This window comes from Corapipo altera, unplaced genomic scaffold (assembly GCF_003945725.1).
Source record: "Corapipo altera isolate COAL_440 unplaced genomic scaffold, ASM394572v1 23b, whole genome shotgun sequence".
NCBI classification, from domain to species: domain Eukaryota; kingdom Metazoa; phylum Chordata; class Aves; order Passeriformes; family Pipridae; genus Corapipo; species Corapipo altera.
In genome coordinates, this window is record NW_020884885.1 from 7,741,705 (window position 1) to 7,757,654 (window position 15,950).

A 15,950-nucleotide genomic window follows, 5' to 3' on the forward strand; every position below is an offset into this window, starting at 1 on the left:
TCATCACTGAGTCCTGATGGGCTTTTGCAAGTGGAAGAGATCAAATAGGTACAAATTGTTTCAACGTAGCAAGTGTGGGAGGGTGTCAGGTCTGCAGCATTATTGCTGCTCAGTGATTCAATTCGTGTGTAATGTGTTTGCAAACACTCTGCTTGTTGCCTGTGAGAAATGGATTGGTGGTCCCAGGCCAAGGGAATAAGAGGTGGGAGTAATAGTTAGAAATATTTTCCTTCCAGTAGATGGGAGGTGGAATAGTTGTCTTCCCGGTAAGTTCTCTTGTACACAGAGATAAAAGTCTTTATAAATCTCCCCAGTGTGTTCTGGGCAGTGAATGAAGATGGTTGGAAGTACCATGGCTTCTACCGATAAGAGGGTGGTGAAAGAGTGAGACAGAACTAAAGCAGGAGAACCATGTCAGGAAGAAAAATGTTTTTGACTTGGGAGATTTGAGTGAGAAGGAGAGCAAACAGAGTCAGTGAGTGTATTGTCCCTGTCCATGTGGACAGGCTCTTGCACCCTGACAGGGATGGTAGTGCTAGGATCCAGAGAAGATATTATCCTGGAAGGGGGGCATTTTTGTGATACTGTGTCTCTGATTTCTTGGTTGATATTGATAATGGACTGAGTCAAATCTCTCGTCATGGACCAGGTGCTGCCCTGGCTTTGCAAATCCAAGGACAAGTTGTTGGCATTCTGTCAGTGATGCACTTTTTGGCTGGATTTTTGCTGGATGGATGCCATTCTGCTCCCAGTGGACTGGTAGACCAGGTGTTGGCTTGTCTAGAGTGTGTTGCTCAGTAATGAAGAAGGAGGCAGCAGTTTTTCTGGGACTCTGGTTCATCTAGTTGTGTCCTGGGGTGATCCTGAATTAGGATGGCTATATTATGTACAGGAACTTAAGAGTGGGGCAAAAATGAACAGTTTTCCCATGCTGTCCTCATCCTAATTCCAGGCAATCCAGTTCTGTAACCAGTTTTCATTGTCTTCAATAGGTTCTATGTGAACAGCACATAGGACTAGACTGCAAGAGCAAGAAGGCAGGATGTTGTCAAGACCAAAACCTGGGGAGTCTGAGGCAGACCTGCTGCACTTTCAAAACCAGTTCCTGGCAGCCAGAGCTTCACCTGCAGTGAAGGTTGTGAAGAAAGCAGATAAGAGGAAGGGGGAAGAAGGGAGCATAGATGCTGAGAGACCTCCACTACAGGACAGCAAGGATGTAGTCATGTTGGATGGTAAATTCTCTTCTGAGCTTCTCTGAATTACTAAGATTCTCTGTCCCTTTCATGTTCCTCACTGCTTGCCTTTCACCTCCCTCTCAACCCAATGTTGCTTTTGCCCCGCATTTGTGTCCTCCTTGAAGTATTTTTCGTTCTTAGCCTTGTTGGAAAATGCCCTTGTCCAATGTTACTAGCATCCAGTAGAACCACCTTTGTTGCCTTTGTCCACATTTATCAGCTGTCTCTGGTACCTTGCTAGCAAGAGTGTTTTCTGTGATTTGTACCAATTGGACACTCACTGCTTATTTTACCATCCATCCGGACCCTGTTCTCAGCATCTTTGAATTTTAGCTCTGCTAACAACTCCAGCTTTCAGCCAGCAGATCTGGCTTGCTTTTGTTTTCTACGTCAGTAGTAACTTTTGTCATGTGCTTGATAATCTCAGAAGCTCAAGGTGCTTTTTAAAAAGCAACAATTTAAATCTTGCAGTTTTTAGTTCCAGATAGAGGAGATATGATCTATTCATAGCAAGTGAAAAGAAGGCTTTGACTTGTTCATGGTCATACAAATCCCTCACTGTTACAGCTGGCAGTGGAAATATGCTTTCCTGTGCCTGAACACAACCTGCAAGGATAGTATCTGTTTCTGTATGGCTTTGCTTCTTGCCTTAGTGCTTGCAGTCAGATCTCAGTACCCTCTCCTGCTTATGGAACTCTTTGAAAAGACCTTGTACCAATACATAAATAATAAAATTCTTGAGCATGTTTCTCTTTGCTACTCAGTGCAAAGTCAAAACCAGAAGATTTGTAATTGTCTTATTGCTTCCTCATCTTTATTTCTCATCAGAGCAGTAATAGGTGCTATTAGGCAGCCTTGGTCTGTACCTAATGCACAGTGGTTATATAAGTAACTTGACTGGTTTTTTTTTTCTTATTACTTCTCCTCCCTAGGTTTTCCTGATATTCTCCCAGCTCTAACTCCAGCTCCTCCAAAAAAGTCCAAGATCAAAAATGCTTCTGTCCACTTTGAGGATGAAGATCCGGAGGACACACTGGAGAGTCATGATCAACACATTACAGCAGTCTTAAGCAAAATTATTGTATGTCTTTTTTCTTGTGATGATCTAGTGTTTTTTTTTCTGAATGCTGTAAACTAAACAGGGATGAAGGGCTCTGCTGCTTTTTATTTCTACAGTGTAATGAAGCAGCACTGTAGACCAGTGTTCTGGAACACCTTGAAAGAAAAAGCTCTTTGGGTGTATTTTTGCTGTCAGTTAAATATGGATTCAAATCTGCTTTCCAGCCCAAACTGCCTACAGGTCACACTGCTTGCATGCAGGCATGTTCTGTAGCGTGGATTTGGATGAATTTCTGGACTCTGAGGGGGATGTTAAAGGTTTCCTTTATCTAATTCTTTGAGTGATGTGTGGAGTTTGGCAGCCTAGCCTTTTGGAAAATAGCTCACTTTGGCTCTAAATAAGCACAAGGTGTTCTGAGCCTGATGACGATGTGAACTGCAGAGCTGAGAGATTTTGAGTCTACTCTCAGCTAAATGATGCAAACATATCTGGCTGTTGCAAGGGTTTCTACATGGTTTGAATTTTTTTCTTCAGGAACGAGACACCAGTGCAGCAGCAGTGACCATGCCAGTGCCCACGGGAGACCCATTTCCAAGGTCATTTCACCGCTCCGAGATAAAAAGTGAGGTAAGACTGGGAGCAGACATTTTATGCTAGCTTCATTAAAAATTAAAATTTCTCCACAGTAAAGCCTAATGCTTGGTGAGGCTTGGTAAGGCTCAAAATAATTGACTTGGTTTGCTGGAGATCATGAGTTAGCTCAACATATCACTGATTTGCCATCTTAGTGTAGGAGAGAGTTTTTCTTCCAAGTTGCCATCAAGTAGGCACTCCAAACCCTGCAGGTAAATAATGTTGGAATCCTTTTGGGTTAGGAAAAAGGCAGCCCCCTTCAGCTAACTTCAGTAAGGTAGATCAAATCTGCACTGCTGTAATAGAATTGATCCTGTTCTGCTTGTTTTTCTCTGAGGAACAATCTCTGTTAATTTGTCCACCAGGTTTGATTAAGTCTGTTCTTATTGAAGTTGCACCTTAATTCTCCTAGCAAAACATTTGAATATGGTTGTAAGGATTATCTTTTGCAGCTTTTTGGATTTTGACATTTTTTTTTTCTGAGGCTGTAAAACTGGAAGCCATGGCTGCTATTATTGGTTGTTGCTGTAGTAGCAAGAGCTGCTAGCTGAGTGGGAGTCAGATGCTGGAAATTGGTATGTGATTGATAGCTGTGGTTGGTTTGAGGAGGTAGCTTGTTTTGAAGGACAACTTTTTTGAAAGGCAGGGGTAATACTTTTTAAAGTACCAGTTCTGTTTACCTGATACAGGAGTGCACAAAGCAGCTACCCAATGTTCAGACTGCCTTTTGAGTTTCTTCTCTGGACTGGGTACGTGCAAGAGATTTTTTGCTGAGTTTGCTTTGGATTTCCTGTGCATCCTGTGCAAGGCTGTTCAGAGCTGTGCCCTTCCATCACCTGGACAAGCAGCACAGTAAATTAGTCAGGATTATTTAGCACCATTTGCCTATTTCTTACTGCGTAAATCTCTTCACCCTGCTGCTCTCTAATAACCTTATAAGAAGTCTGTTCAAAGCCTGTGGTGAGCACAGTGAAGTACAACCCCATTTGTCCTCAGAAATCCAAAGTATTCAGCTATGCCGACCTTCCAAACAGCAGGAAAGCTGAAACTGTTGTGTTTGGTGATATTTTAGGTGCACTTGCCGTGCTTGAATTCACCTAATAATTAATCATCTTCCTTCTCTAGCTACCGAAAACATGCATATTTTTGTCTCTCTGTCCTAACATTAAACTGTGTTTAAAAAAGAATAGCACGATCACAGAAAAGGCCAGGTGGATCAGCAGTTTCTCTGAGTCATGTCCCGAAATCTTATTTGAGGGTGTGTTTAGGATCAGATCTATATACTTGTTAGTGGCTGGCGCAGCCTGCATAGGAAAATGGTGACACATGGCTTCCCTATTCGTAGGTAAAGGTGGGATCTGGAAGAAAAAGCATCTTTGCGCAGAAGATGGCAGCGAAAAGAACTGCTGAAAAGGCAGCAACAGCTCCCTCTGCTGCCGACTGTGTGCAAGTAAGATCAGCTGCGCTGGATGCCTTGGATTCTGAGGAATCAGCGGGAGAGACACCTCTCCCCAGCATCAGGGGTGGTAAGTGGAGAAGGTTCTGCTTGTCCAGCCTATCGTATTTACATAGCCTTAGTAACCAGAAACGTCAGTGCACCTTATTTTTAAGTTATGGTAGCATTGTTGTCTTTAGTTTAAGAATCTCAAGGTCACTTGGAATGTCTATGTTGTGACTAGGATTTTAAATGCTCTGAGACACAGATTAACATTCTAAAAATTGGGTTAACTTTCTCTCTGATTTCCTTTTTGCTTCACATGGGGCCAAATAGATTTATTTTTCAAGGTTCTTGTCCTCCTTTTTCTTTCTGCTTGCAATATGCAAAGTTTTTCTTGTTTTATTCTTGATTTACACAATTTTAGGAAGAAGGTGGTTCTTGTGTTTGTTGAAGGCGTTTGAGACCACAGTGATGTGGGTTCTCACTCCTACCTAGATGACTGAAAGCTCAGTCTTCCGTCATCAGATCTGCTACCATGAGACTGAGGCTTTGCTCCATAAGGAATGCTGTGAGGCAGTGCTGATGAGTCAGTGCCACCTCCAGCAGTTACTTGTCTGACAGCAACGTGACAAGGAAAGATGAAACCAATTCAACTGGTACCAGCATCTCCAGGCTTTTTAATATGTGTGTGTGTGACTTGGGCAGTCCAGTTTGCTTAGGACCACCATGTGTCATCAGGCTTTTACCCTGACTCCCTCTTTTTGACATTGAAATAGAGGCCATATGTCATTTGAAGATTATCACCATTTGGTTAAGGTTTGTGTCAGGCCTGACTTCCATCAGAGAACTGGTATGAGAACCCCCAGGTGTGCTGTGCTGTGTGTGCACAAATCCACCATCCGGGTCACTATACTGTGCTTACTGTATATCCTGTTACAATTGGGCAAATCTCAAAGGGAAATAGCGCAACCCTATAGCTGTGATCCTCTTGAAGTAGAACACTTCTAAAATGTAGCAGCACAACAGGGGGATTAGAAAATTGCTTGACCTCCTCAGCAAGATTACTGTGGCAGGATCATTAGAAGCAAGAGAAAAGAGGGAGGTCAATTTCTTGTAGTAACAATGTTTGTGCCTAGTAACCCTCAGTTTAGTTGCTAATGGGGGGAAGCTTACTGAAACTTTTACCAGGTCAACCTGTCTTATCTCTTTCTGCTCAATATGCAAAACAACTACTGTGGAGATGACATCAAACCTTACTGATGTTATGATGAGTGTCATTGCTCTGTTGTTTGAACAGGGATTTGATGCTTTCAGGGTAGGCTAGTTTAGGATCATAGGAATGTTCTGAGTTAATATATGGAGCATATGAATAAAACATAAGGAATAAAGCCACTAAGTTAGGTCCTTGTATAGTGGGTTTCAGGACAGCTGGAGGGTCTCACTGACCAAAGGAGCATGTTACCCTGCTGCTATTGTTAAATGAAGTGAACATTTAAAATGGATTTAGATCAGGTGATAAAGGGGACTTCATTTTGTTCAGGGTAGGAAAAATGCTCCCCTACTGAAATTTCTAGTATATTTAACCCTTAAGGGTGAGTACAAGAAGCACACATGCTGGTGTTGATAACATATCTTGTATCAGTTCAGAAACTGGTTTACCTAATAGCTGTAATTTTCTGTCTCACTCAGCAGGTATTTACTAGGTCATGGTTCAGCTGACGTACGAATGTGGGTTCAGGTGTTCTTGGGCAGAGAAAGAATCAAATATTCACTAACTGGGATGAATGCTCCAACTCCTGAATTGTGAATTATGCTCCAGTTTACCTTTTCTTGCCATTGCTTTGCTTTAAAGGAGCAAAATTACTTTCCCGCCCATCCCCCCCTCAAACTTCTAAAAAAACAAGATGGAAATGATGTTTTGTTGTGATGGGGGGTGAAAGCCCAAGTATTTTAGTTTTGTTTGAATCTGAACTAAACTTCTTTACTTCTCTTTTAACTTTATTACCAATGTAAAAAAAAAAAAAGAAATTTTGGAAGCCTGGTAATGACAGAATTGAGATTTATTCACGATGCTGTAGACACTTAAATCACTAAGTGCTTTCTCTGCTAGATCTTACCGATAAAGCTGGTGACTTTTCGACCTCTCAGCGTCCTTGTCTCATAACGGGAGAGGGTCTTGGAAGCCAAAAGAGTGAGCAGGAAGCTGAAGCTATTCACAAAGAGAACTTGGAGAAGCTGCGGTCCATGTCTGAGGAGGAGATCCTGCAGGAGCAGGCAAGGCTTCTGGCTCAAATGGGTATGTGCTTCCCAGGGTTGATTCTTGAGATGTGAAAGTTTACTATGTGTATAGATGTCCTGGAGTCTGAACAAGTTCACAGGTCAGAGATGGGAGCATAGAATTCCTGCTCATTCCATCTGTGTGTCATCTATCTTCCATGCTGTGTCAGTAGCTTATGAATAAGAGCTAAGTATGAAGGAATTAAAGAGCGTTTATTTCTCACTGAGAGATAGTTTGGCTTAAGTCTTTCTCATCCCCCCTCTGCTGTGGGATAAGATGCTCCATGCACTCTGTTGCTTTGCACACCAAATATATGGTTACATATATGTGTATTAAGGTCCTAGAACATAATTCTCTGGAGCAGATAAGAAAGCAAAGCTATAGCAATGCTGAGGTGAGAGTGAGCTCTTGGTCTTCCTCTCCAAAGTGCTAAGACTTGGGCCAGAACTGTCAGTATCTGAATAGGGAGAGCATATGGGCATGTGGGAGATTTCAATTCAAATCTATTCTTGGTAGAGCAGAAGAACTTGCAACTAGTCTTGACTTCTTGAAAAAGTGTTTTAATTATCGGGCTGTTGGGTGCAGGAATTCTGACAGGGGTCTGGTCTCTGGTTTGGAGCCCTGTTCACAGTGGTGCTCTGGGAATACCTGTCACTGGCAGCTGATGACCAGGCAGAGGAGAACACTGACTGTGGTATGTTTGATAAGACTTTGTGTGACCTAGGGCACTGTAAAACTTGTTGGCATTGGGTTCAATGGATTTATATGCTTAAGAAGAGCAGATGTACAGATGTAGGTGGCAGACAAGGATTTTTTAGATAGTCATAATTTCAGATCCTCTAGCATCAAATTTACGTGTGAGCGGCATTTTAGATGCATAAATCGTGGGCTCAGCTTAAAGATCATATTCAGGATCTTGACTTCATTGCTAGCAGCAATGGAATATTGGGTATAACTGGAGAGGTGGCAAAGGAACTGCAAAATAATTGCAGACAGAATGTTTGGGTATATCCTTCATTCAGAGACCTGAACTCTCAAAAATTACTATTTTGTTTAGCTTCACTGCTTGTAACAATGGCATGTGTATGAAAAATACCCTGTTTATTCACTTTATTCTTGTGACTGATTTGTTATCTTTGCTCCTTGTCCTCACCACTCCATCCTTTGGGATATTAGTGAAGTGAATACTGAAGGAGGTTAAAAAGGATAGGATGTATTTTAAGTATTTTTGAACAATATTTTCTGAAGCAATGTGGGTTTTTTATATGCCCTGTGGGTTAAAATTGTAGATCTCAGTCTTTGAGGTCTTAAGGAAACTGGGAGTACTTTTGGAATTCCCAGAATATTTGTGGGTAGGGATTTATGCATGATGAAGCAACTCCTAAACTGAGTTGCTGACTTACAGATTAACTTTGGAACTGGACAGGCACAGAGCTGTGGATTAAGGAGACTTTTTCTCCGTATTCAGAAGTGAATGATTTGTGGGTGTTAAATGCCGCCCAGTCCCTGAGTTAACCTCTTAGTTTTGAAGCAGATAATACTTCATGGTGTGAAGTATGAGGATGAGTAGGCAATTCTGTGCTGGGCAGTGTCTTCAGGGTCTTATTGTTGGTACTGTTCTGGTTTTCTCATGGAGACTCTGGACAGAAGCAGGCTTAGTTTCTGACATACTGTGCACAGATTGACTTGATCAGTGACTTGTTTGCCGCTGTGTGAAATGATGAAATAATGAATGCCGTCTTTTCCTTGCTGTGTACGGTGAAGTGTGAGAAAGTGAGAGCTCTGCTTGCATTCAGAAAAAATATGAATGCTTTAATGGGACTGGGCTGAATGCCTGTCCTTTGCCAAGGAGGGTTTAAACTGCATCATGAGGAGAAGGTGCAGCAATCAAAAGTGTGGGGTAGATGTTTCAGAGACATGGGAGTAATTTTTGAGATGACTTATCTCAGGTACAGAGCATTTTTAAATTGCTTGTCCTCTAAGAATAAATAACCAATGTAGGTGTTATGTTCTTTTACTTTATATATCTCTGACGTTGCTTATTGGAGTATTTCTGTACCTTGTACAGACTTGGGCCAGAACTGACACAGAAGCACAATGCACAATCTCTTACTCAACCTCTGGCGTAAGCATCCCAACACCATCTTCTAGATGAAGAGTATTCAGAGACAGTGCACTCCATCCAAAATGATGTGGGATATATCTGTAGCAGATCTGAAAGTAAAATGACCATCTTAGAGCCATAGGAATATAACCTATCCTTCAAAACACATCTACCTTCCAAATGTTTCTCTTCCACTCCAAAGAATGAAGAGAGTGGCCATGTCTGTTTTCTGAATGTTGTCAGATGATAATTGACTCTCGGGATGAGGAGTCAGTTCAGAACAAACAAGGTCTCCTTCTTGTAATATGGTATCTAGACTATGAACTGCAGCTCTAGTGCAATTGAATAAAGAGCAGGTAATTCTTTTTGTGATGTCTGTCCTGTGTATTCCTGTAGTGTTCAGATTGATGCCACTGAGTGGTCCACAGGCAGGGTAACTGAACTGTCAGACCTGGGTCCCTCTTGTAATTAACAGACCAGAATTCTCTCCACAATGAATAGTCTTGTCTGGATGTGCCTTTTCAGTGTCAGGGATGGGGGAAAGAAAAAATTATCTCTTTATTTGTAAACTGAGAAAATAACTAGAATTTTTGTGGTTGCTTTACCTTGAAAGAGGTTTGTCAGTTCTTTCTGTGGTGTCTCCTCACCCGTCAGTTGCACCCAGCTTATGTGCCTAAGAGGTCTTAAAGCAGTGAAATGCCTCAGTTTGAAAAGAAGTGACAATTGGTACAGAAGAAGAGGGCATGTGGAAAAGACTGGAACATAAATAGCAGGAGCCATAGGCATATGAAGTATTTTGAGACTTTCTGTCACATCTCTGTCTGTCTCTTTGTCAATACTTGCAGATCCCAGTTTAGTTGCTTTCTTAAAGTCACAACGTGGTAACAATGAAGGCCAGAAAAAAGAGTTAAAAATGGAACAGAACAGACCAGAGATGTTCATGGAATCTCTGCCCATGGCTCAGCATGGTGTAAGATCATCTCTTTCCATGCAGGAGTTGGGTCTGGAAGAATCTGTAAGAAAGGAAGAAAATGTGAAGGTAGAAATCACAGGTAAGAAACAAAGTGCATGTTGTTAATTTTCTGAACATAAATGTTAGGTTTGTGTGGTGTTTGTATGTCAATCCATATTGATCGATGGGCTTCACAGATTAGAAAGGTGACACACTATGTAATGGAGCTGAGCTATTCAATGGGAGATCTTGCTTTGTTGTTGAAATTTGTTCTGAGTCTTCTGGATGAAAAATGTAGTTTAAACTTGGCATTGTTACTCTTCTGTTCCGTTGTGTGAACGAGGAGACAGGAGAGTGTAAGTAGTGAGATTCAGCTGCTACCTGAATAATTTCTTTTAACTGGAACTGACTGGGGACAAGAGGGTGATGGGTAGGTAAGAGTTAGTGATTAGCTCACAGGATAGCATGGAGATGATGGTCTCACTTCAGGGAAATTGCTCATATAGAGCATGGATCTCTTAGCATGACACTGCTCCTGATGGACCCACTCTGTGATTTGTGTCTCAGAGCCCAGACAGTGGTTTCCACAGGATACAGTTCTTTTCTTTGTGCTGTGAATGGAGTGGGAAGTATTAAGGTGTAGAGTGTTGTTCTGCTTTTTGTGAAGAATGCTACAGAGCTCTTGCCTCTTATGATAGAACTCTTTAATGCTCAATATATACCTCTATGAGGAGAAAGCTGCTTTAGCAGCAGCAACAAGAGCAACCCATACATTTTCATGGCAGAGAAAGTAAGAGTTTTCTCCTTAAGCTTCTGCTTTTATGTCCTCACTGCTTTTTTTTTCTTTAGCAATTTCTTTTTCTCTGTGGTGATTTTTAGGCTCCCATTCTCATTTTCTTCACACTTATGTTGATAGTATGCTTCTCCCACAATTTCATGTCAATTTTTGGCTGTCTCCATCTCCTCTGATCCTCTCTTCCAATGCATTCTTTGTATTCCAGTAACATGCAGACTATTAAAGAAGTCTCTGAATCACTCCTGGATTTCATCTTGATGTTTGCAAGAGATAACAACCATTTAAAATTTTCTTGCTGAGAAGGATGAGTCTGTGAGTGTATGTGTGTACATGTGCAGGAGAAATAAAGCTAATTAACCTCTTTTTGATGAAAACACTTCACTGAACAGTCCTTTTGCTGTTTCTCCCCACGTTTTACTTTTCTACAAATCCATCTTAATCAAAAGGACTATTCTTAGTTCTTTTTTAGTTCCAAAACAATTGAGTGCACAAGTAGCACCAGGTTAAGTAAAATTCTTTTATTCACCTGGGAGCAATAGAAGCATGTTGTTCAGCCTGTAATGGTGGAGTTCCATAGCGGTGCTCTTGGAAATAGCTCAGTGTTTAGAGCATTGTGTGCTGACATCTTTTGCTTCCTATAGAAGATTGCACAGGAAAAAAGAGGAGTTTTCCCAAGATATTTGAAATAAGTAAGAAAGCGTGAGTGGAACACAGTTATAAAACCAAGGGAAGCCTTTACAGCACCTGAGTTTATGCCTGCAGCCCATCTTGGCCAACAGGAGATGTAAAAATTAATTTGTCGTTATCACTTAATGTTGGGATTTTAGCATCTGTTCATGCTCAGAAATAAACTCATCATGAATAACCCAGCTGGGTTATGCTGAATTTCTCCAGGGAGAGGATGATGACACAAAGCAATGGGATTGCTCAAAAGTCAAACCTACCTCTAATGAGATAAAAGGCTACTGTTTATTAGAAACAAGATGGTGAAACCTTTATCCAGCAACTTGTAATCTTATGAAATGCAAAAGCAGATTCTGACACTTAGACAAGAGGGGAAACAAAGCAGAAAGTGAAGAGGTTGGGTAGTAGCCTTTAATGTAACCGAAGTCTGAAAAAGTTCAGTGCAAATGTTGCATCCGTGCTGTCAGCTTGTGTTTTTGCAAAGGGATTTCTCAATAACAATCTGCTGATGCCTTGAAATATATATCCATCTTTTTTGTTGACGAGATCATAATATTAAGGCCTGGTAGTAACATGCGTAATCCTGTTCACAGAATGACTTAACCCTATTAATTTGATGATTAATGGAGAAAACATTTTCTTAAATTACAAATGTCAATATATTTCATTTTTCTGCTGGTTTTATTTCCTCTAGTTTTGCATCTACCACCCACAAACATTCTGCTTTCATACATTTCTGATGCTTTTTCCTTCTCTTCAATTAAAATGCATGCTGAGCCTTTGGCTGAAATTCTGTAGAACAGCTTTCTGGCTGAGCAAGATAACTCTACTTGGTTCTTTGCCTGATCCAATACCGCATTGATCATAATGGTGAAGCTTCATCCTACAGAGAATGAGCGCCCTTCATGAAAGTTTATCTGTTAATTGGAGCAAAGTAAAAGGTTAGGTTTCAGACCAGTTATCAGCAGGAAAAGATCTGATGAAAGAAGAGCATCTCAGTGGGACTCATTGTTCCTTGCAAGAGAAGACCACAGCACTAGGATTAGTAGCTGCAATGCAAATGAGCTCTGGGCAGCTCCAGCAGGAGTGGCAATGCTGCTTTTCATGCCCTTAGACTGCCTGTTACTGTCTGTATGTGTGATTTCTTTTGAGACTTCTGAAAGACTTCTTAGCTCATTTCTTCTCATTCTGGTTTGGGATAATATCCTAGTAAAAAAGCATTACCTTTCCTAGCATTCAAATAACTTCCAGTTACATCTTTCTAGTCCCTTCGCTTCTGACATTCTTCTACATACTGATCTGTCTCTTTTCTAGGGCACCTCTTATGATGTCAGGCATAAATGTCTTGTTTCTCAAATTCTTCTAATCAAAACTCTTTATAAAGTTAAATTAGTAATTTCTTCCTTTGGTACTTGTACCTTTGACATTGTTGTTCAGCTGTCCAGCTTCCCCACTGAGCTGTGTCCCTGGCAAGCTGTGCAAATTTTCAGCTGTTTTGTTTCCCAAGCTGGTCTTCTCAAGCCTTTAGGGGCAATACCAAAGAGCAACATCATGAATGCAACAAAAGCACAAATAATAGAATTTGTGCTCTCTTCATTGTATCTGGGCTGAAATCATACTGGCTTCCAATAATTTTCTTGGACTCTGCATTAATACTTTTGAATCATCTCACATCTCCCCTAACACTCCCCTCCTTGCATGATATTAGTTTGCTTTCTGAAAAGTAAGGCTGATATTATTTTTTCTGCACTAGTTCTGATAATTTTGCCTTATTTGTGTCCTGACTTCTGTTCAACTTCTCCTAAATTAGCTTTGTCGGTGAATTTCATTACAGTGCTGTTTACTTCCTTTTCTAGCTCTCATGAAAGATGAAAATAGCTTTAAACCTTTGATGTTTATGCATCAGACAACAGACAGTTTGAAAATGGTTTTCTTTTTATTTTATGTAATCCTATGTTTGAAGCAGTCTTTAAGCTGAGTAGCTTGGCACAGGGGGAATAGTATTTTCTTCATCTCTATCTTAGAAAGTAAGACTGCCATTTCTTTCCCCCCACACAAAGATGATGATCTGCCTGTGAAGCCCAGGAAGGAATGGATTCACATGGACAATGTGGAGTTTGAGAAGCTAGAATGGATGAAAGATTTGCCCTCACCCCGGCAGAAGAAAACCAAAGAGGTTTGAAGGCAGAAACTGATATTTGCATGTTTGTGTCTGAATCATGCTTCTCAGCAGTAACAGTTTTGAAGGTTTCAAAGATTAGTCCTCAGGCTACTCAGTCTGTAAATTTTTTAAAGAATTTTGGGCCTGATATGGGGTATTTTTGAACTGTCATCTTCCAGCAGTTGATGTGAAAAAATGGTATTTTAAGTGATGAATGGAGTGGACAGCAATAGAAATAATAGTTTTCTCCCTCCACCCATTTGTTGTAGGGAATGCAAGCTCGATTCAGTTTAAAAGGAGAATTGATTCCTGCAGATGCTGATTTGCCAACACATCTAGGCTTGCATCACCATGGAGAAGAGGCAGAGGTAGGTATAATAGAGTAGAAAGGGTACATCCATTTCTGTTTTCTGTGTTTCATTTGGTAGATTCCTTTTGTGTCAAGACTTTTTAGTGACAAAAAAGAATCTTAGAAAAATGCAGATGAGTGATTTTTCTTTAGAAACAAACTCCTAGAGACAAGTTGAGTCTGCATACATTAACTGCTTTATGTCCAGAAAACTCTTTTAATGCTATTAAGGTTCTGTGGTATTGGAAAAAGGTGCATGTACTTCCTTTTCTTAAGAGGTTCTGTATTCTCCTGTCACATCAATTATGAGAATCTCTTCTGCAATTACCACAAAGTAGCAAACAACATTGCATTGCAGTTTTATCTTCTGTTTTTCAGTCTTTTACAGTTAATCTTATTTTAAGAGGCCTGTTTTTACCTATAGCTGAGGGTTGGTTTTGGTTTCTTTGTTCTGTTTCTCCCCTGCCATTTAGAGAGCTGGTTATTCTCTCCAAGAACTCTTTCATTTGTCTCGCAGCCAAGTTACACAACAGAGGACACTGGCTCTACAGGTCTTAGGTCGTATTGTTCAAAAGGTAGGTCACTTTCTATAGAAATTCTCCCCATAATTCCACTTGCTGATGTATCAGGGCCCAGATTCTCTAGTACTAGTTGTTTGCTTTCTGCACTTCAATGGAGGTAAGCAAAGTCACCTACAAGGCATTCTTTTCACTGAGGATCCTTACTGTTAGAAAACCTAGTTCTGGGATATAACAAACTGAGATTGGGGTTTCTCTGAAGGGTTCCAGAGTGTTCTTCCAACAAGTTGTTCCAAGTGTTATTTGGCAGCAGTGCTGCAGCTTCAGTTCTTTTGTTGATTTGGACACAAGTTTGTTTTTTTTGGTGTTACTTTTGTGACAAACCTATTCTTGGCATTGACCCTTTCACTCTGGTTGTCTGAGCCAGCTTCACAATGTGCATTTCCTGTAGGAGGTGAGAAAGAACCAAGCCTACTCATAGAGCAATGTGCCAATACCATAAAGCAAAATGAATACTTCTGTGCACATTTCCACCTAACTCTTGAGGGAAGTGCTAACCTTCTACCTAATGGCATTGGAGACAGAGAAGAAATAGCAGTGCTGTTTTGAGAAGGACAATGGGGCAGAACAGGGTGAAGTCAAAAGGTGGGTTCAGACTTTAGAAAGAAAATATTCCTGCATTAAGGAACTGTAGTTGTGTGCCTCTGTAGACTGACAGGAGGATAAAATAAAGGAAAAAAACCTGCACACAGTTTAGCGGCTTTACAGTAGAAAAGGGAAGAGGCAAAGATGTGGAATGTTGAGATGTACCCAGCCGAGACAGCCTTAACCCTGGCTCTGTGTGACATACTTTTCAGGCCAGAGCTGGAGAGTTTGCTTCCTCCTTGAAAGGCAGCGTTCTGCGTCTGCTGCTTGATGCTGGGTTTCTCTTCTTGCTGCGCTTCTCTCTGGATGATGCAGTGGATAATGTCATGGCAGCATCTGTTGGTGCTCTCCGGGCTCTACTGGTGTCCCTTGATGATGAGGTAAGACAATCAATAAGTGCTTGGGTTTGATTTCAAACTGAGCTGTTCACAGGAATCAGAATGAGAAGACATGGTAAGTAGCTTGAACAAAGGCTTACTGGATGGGTTAGCTTAATGTTGAAGAGAATATCATTCCTGTGCTTTGGGACAGACACTGGAGTATGTTATCCCAGTTTGAGAGATTCAGGTATCTGTTTTTCCACCTGTTTGAATTAGCTCTGCCCCATGATTAAATTCCATGTGGGCTGCTGAGTTGAGTTTCTCTTTCTTTTGATATTTTTGCCATCTAGATCAGGCCACTACTAATGTATGTGTAGAATTTAGGTTTTTTAATATGGTCTCTTATGTTGTTGTTTTCTTATTTTATAGTTTTCCTGCTTCTTAACAGATGCTTTCCTTTATGCCTCATAATAATGTCATTTTCTTTTTCTCTCATTGTCCATTTTCTGCAGTTCTCATGTGCTTTTGTTCCCATGTTCTTTTGTAACACTGATACATACCTAATTTTGCCTTCTCATATGTTTTTCTTCTTGATGCTTTTTCACCTGGTAGAAGGTTGAGACTTCTTTTAGATGTTCAGAGCTAGTAGAGACCCTCCAGTAGCAAGATTAAAATGTATTCCTGATTGGGCAGAAGCAGTCTGTTATAGGCAAAGCATGCTGTGGGCTCTGTTGCAAGTTCCTTCCTTGAGAGCTGCTCCTATGTCTGACTGCAGAG

The 15,950-nt window shown here is 40.8% G+C and overlaps 1 protein-coding gene across 4 annotated transcripts in view; it reads left to right on the forward strand.

The window, feature by feature from the left end:
• Nucleotides 1-6: 6 nt before the first annotated feature.
• RPAP1 (RNA polymerase II associated protein 1) overlaps nucleotides 7-15,950 on the forward strand; it is a 37,411-nt gene continuing 21,467 nt past the window's right edge. For 3 of the 4 annotated variants that reach the window (XR_003527501.1, XM_027642287.1, XM_027642288.1), the window contains exons 1-10: nucleotides 7-1,232; nucleotides 2,168-2,316; nucleotides 2,830-2,922; nucleotides 4,274-4,454; nucleotides 6,477-6,662; nucleotides 9,594-9,800; nucleotides 13,241-13,356; nucleotides 13,611-13,709; nucleotides 14,164-14,265; nucleotides 15,066-15,233. Coding sequence is in view for 3 of the 4 variants with exons in the window: in XM_027642287.1 (XP_027498088.1) it covers nucleotides 1,043-1,232; nucleotides 2,168-2,316; nucleotides 2,830-2,922; nucleotides 4,274-4,454; nucleotides 6,477-6,662; nucleotides 9,594-9,800; nucleotides 13,241-13,356; nucleotides 13,611-13,709; nucleotides 14,164-14,265; nucleotides 15,066-15,233 (1,491 nt within the window). In the remaining variant the exon portion in view is untranslated. Of the gene's footprint in view, nucleotides 1,233-2,167; nucleotides 2,317-2,829; nucleotides 2,923-4,273; nucleotides 4,455-6,476; nucleotides 6,663-9,593; nucleotides 9,801-13,240; nucleotides 13,357-13,610; nucleotides 13,710-14,163; nucleotides 14,266-15,065; nucleotides 15,234-15,950 lie in introns of those variants that run through there. The other variant, XM_027642289.1, reaches the window with a different exon arrangement.